The 2,342-nt window shown below is 58.9% G+C and overlaps 1 protein-coding gene across 1 annotated transcript; it reads right to left on the bottom strand.

Annotated features, from left to right (window-relative positions):
- LOC138378840 (melanoma-associated antigen 11-like) lies at positions 1-939 on the bottom strand. Its single transcript, XM_069464175.1, has one exon. The coding sequence runs from the start codon at positions 937-939 to the stop codon at positions 1-3; it is 939 nt and encodes a 312-aa protein (XP_069320276.1).
- Between the last annotated feature and the right edge of the window lie 1,403 nt (positions 940-2,342).

Raw genomic sequence — 2,342 nt, 5'->3', positions numbered from 1 at the left:
TCATACAGGACTGGGAAGGAAGGATCTGGGATCGCTCCGATTGACCTTGAGCACATACTCCAGGACTTTCATCTTGCTAGTTTCGGCATAGGCCCTGGGACCCCACAGGAACTCATAACATACAGGATCGCTGTCGGGCACCTGCCGGTACTCCAGGTACCCTTCCTGCACCCAATCCTGGGTGATGAGCTTCCGGGGCTCCCCGTAGATGTAGTGCTCACTCCCAGCATGCACCCCCATCCCACCCAGTGCATCCCAGATGACCTCCTCCTGGGCGCAGTCGCCCTCAAAGAGGATCAAGCCCAGCATGATGATCAGGAGGCCGGACTTGGGAAAGCGCTGGTCATCATTCAGCTCCTCATAGTAGGTGAGGCCGAGGGTGGTGACAAGAACATAGGAGTGGCTGGCAGGATCCACTTCCTTCACATCGACGCCAAAGACCATCTGCATGTACTCGGAGGCTTTCATGAAGATTTCAGGGAAGAATTCTTGGTAATCTCTGAGCACAATATTCAGCATTTGTGCCTTGGTGATCGGCTCCTTGAAGCGATACTTGAGGAGCAGGAAATGAACCAAATCAAACATCTCTTCTTTTAGTGCCTCTTGCAGCACGGACACCGGGTCTAACAGATTCTGGGAGGTGCTTGGCCCCTCCTCTTCTTCGCTGCTGGATCCCTCATCAGAGAGGGGCTCTGGACTGGAGGCCAGGCCAGTGGAGGAGGAGGAGGCTCCCTGAAGACTCTGGAGAGGACTCGGTGTTGCAGAAGTAGCAACCTCGTCCAGGGTGCCCGGGTTCACAGTAGAGGAGGAGGCAGCTGCCCCCTCCTCCTGAGCCCCGGGAGCCTGTGCACCCACCAGGCCCTGTGCCTCGCTTTGGGCCTGGAGGCCTTCCTCAAGACTGCCGTGCTGATTGGTCTTGTGGTCGTGGCGGTGAGACATGACGGCTCTGGTCAGGGACAGCAGGCAAGAGTGGGCAGGAGATGGGTGATGAAGACACACAGGCCTGGGAAGAGAGGGAGCATGTCACTGGCCTCAGTGAGAACCACTCCTTGGGGACTCTAACAAAGGCCAGTCTACAGGCCTTCTCCTTAGGTCATGCTCCAGGCCTCCCAGGGCTCCTCTCCTCCTGGTTGGCTTGTCTCCTGAGCACCTCAACGAGGAAGTGAAATGGCTCCGTGAGGGCAGCAGGCCTGCAGAGCCGGAGGCTTCGGGGCTGACAGTGGGGGGGTGGATGGGGTCAGGCACTATTGGGTCCCCTCTGTCCCGGGGAAGGCAGGGCCTCTGACACATATTCAGGGTGTTTACATCACCTGGACTCCTGACACTGCCTGGGCCTCCTCTGCTCGGTGACCTGAGGACCCCGCCTCAGACCAATGTCTCACTGTGGGTTCCTGAAACCGATATAAAAGGAAGTGAGGGGCCTACAGGCTGCAGATACACGCACAGCCCTGGTACCCCCAGTGCTGTCAGGACCGTAGGCTGGGCTCTCTCGAGTCCCCACTGTCCTGGGGTAGATCGACCCTTCTGTGCTGACTCAGGGTCCTCATCTTTTGCCTGGAGGGCCCTAGACCCCCACCCTTCAGCTGGCCTGAGAAACCCTCAGAACAGGAGCTCACATCCCTGATACGGAGCAGAAGTCAGTGAGTGGGCCCCACATCTGGCCACGGCTGCCCAGGGCCTCAGAGAGAAGATAGCAAGTGGCGCCAGCATCAGTGGGGTCCGTGTGTCCTCTGCGAGCAACCTGCTTGGTCCTCACCTTGATGCCTGCCAGGGACTGGGACCTTCCTCCCTCTGCTGACCTGAGTGCAGCCCCCTCAGACCAAGGACTTCACCTCCCTGAGACCAGTGATCCAGATATGAGAGAGGGGACCTCAGCCTGATAGCCCTGCCCAGGGTTTCCAGGGCTGTCGGCAGGGCCAGGGCATATTTCTGTAGAGCTCCCGGCAGTGTTCTAGGCTGGGGTTAACTTCAGTCCTCACTGGCTAGCGTGCACACCTGGGGCCTGGCAGATCCTGGAACTCCTCCCTCTGCTGACAGTCCTTGTCCCTCTGACCAAGGCCCTCACCTCCCTGAGACCCGGGAAACAGAAGTGAGTGTGCTGCACACAAGGACACCCTGCGTGAGGTTTCCAAGGCTCCCAGAAAAAGGGGGTTTTGGGGGCGGGAGGCCTCCTCTATCTAAGGTGTCCTCAAGGCTCTCATATTTACCCCTGACAGGGCCTGGGCCCTTTCCCTTCTGCTGAATTGCAGATGCATCTTGCAGACCAAGGCCACCATCTCCCTGAGAACCCAAGGAGGAAGTGTCCGGCCATGGCTCTCCCCCACAGTCCTACCCCGGGCCCC

This window comes from Eulemur rufifrons, chromosome 30 (genome assembly GCF_041146395.1).
Source record: "Eulemur rufifrons isolate Redbay chromosome 30, OSU_ERuf_1, whole genome shotgun sequence".
Classification (NCBI taxonomy): Eukaryota; Metazoa; Chordata; class Mammalia; order Primates; family Lemuridae; genus Eulemur; species Eulemur rufifrons.
Note: the sequence above shows the minus strand (reverse complement) of the source record. Positions and strands in the feature narration are given on the sequence as shown.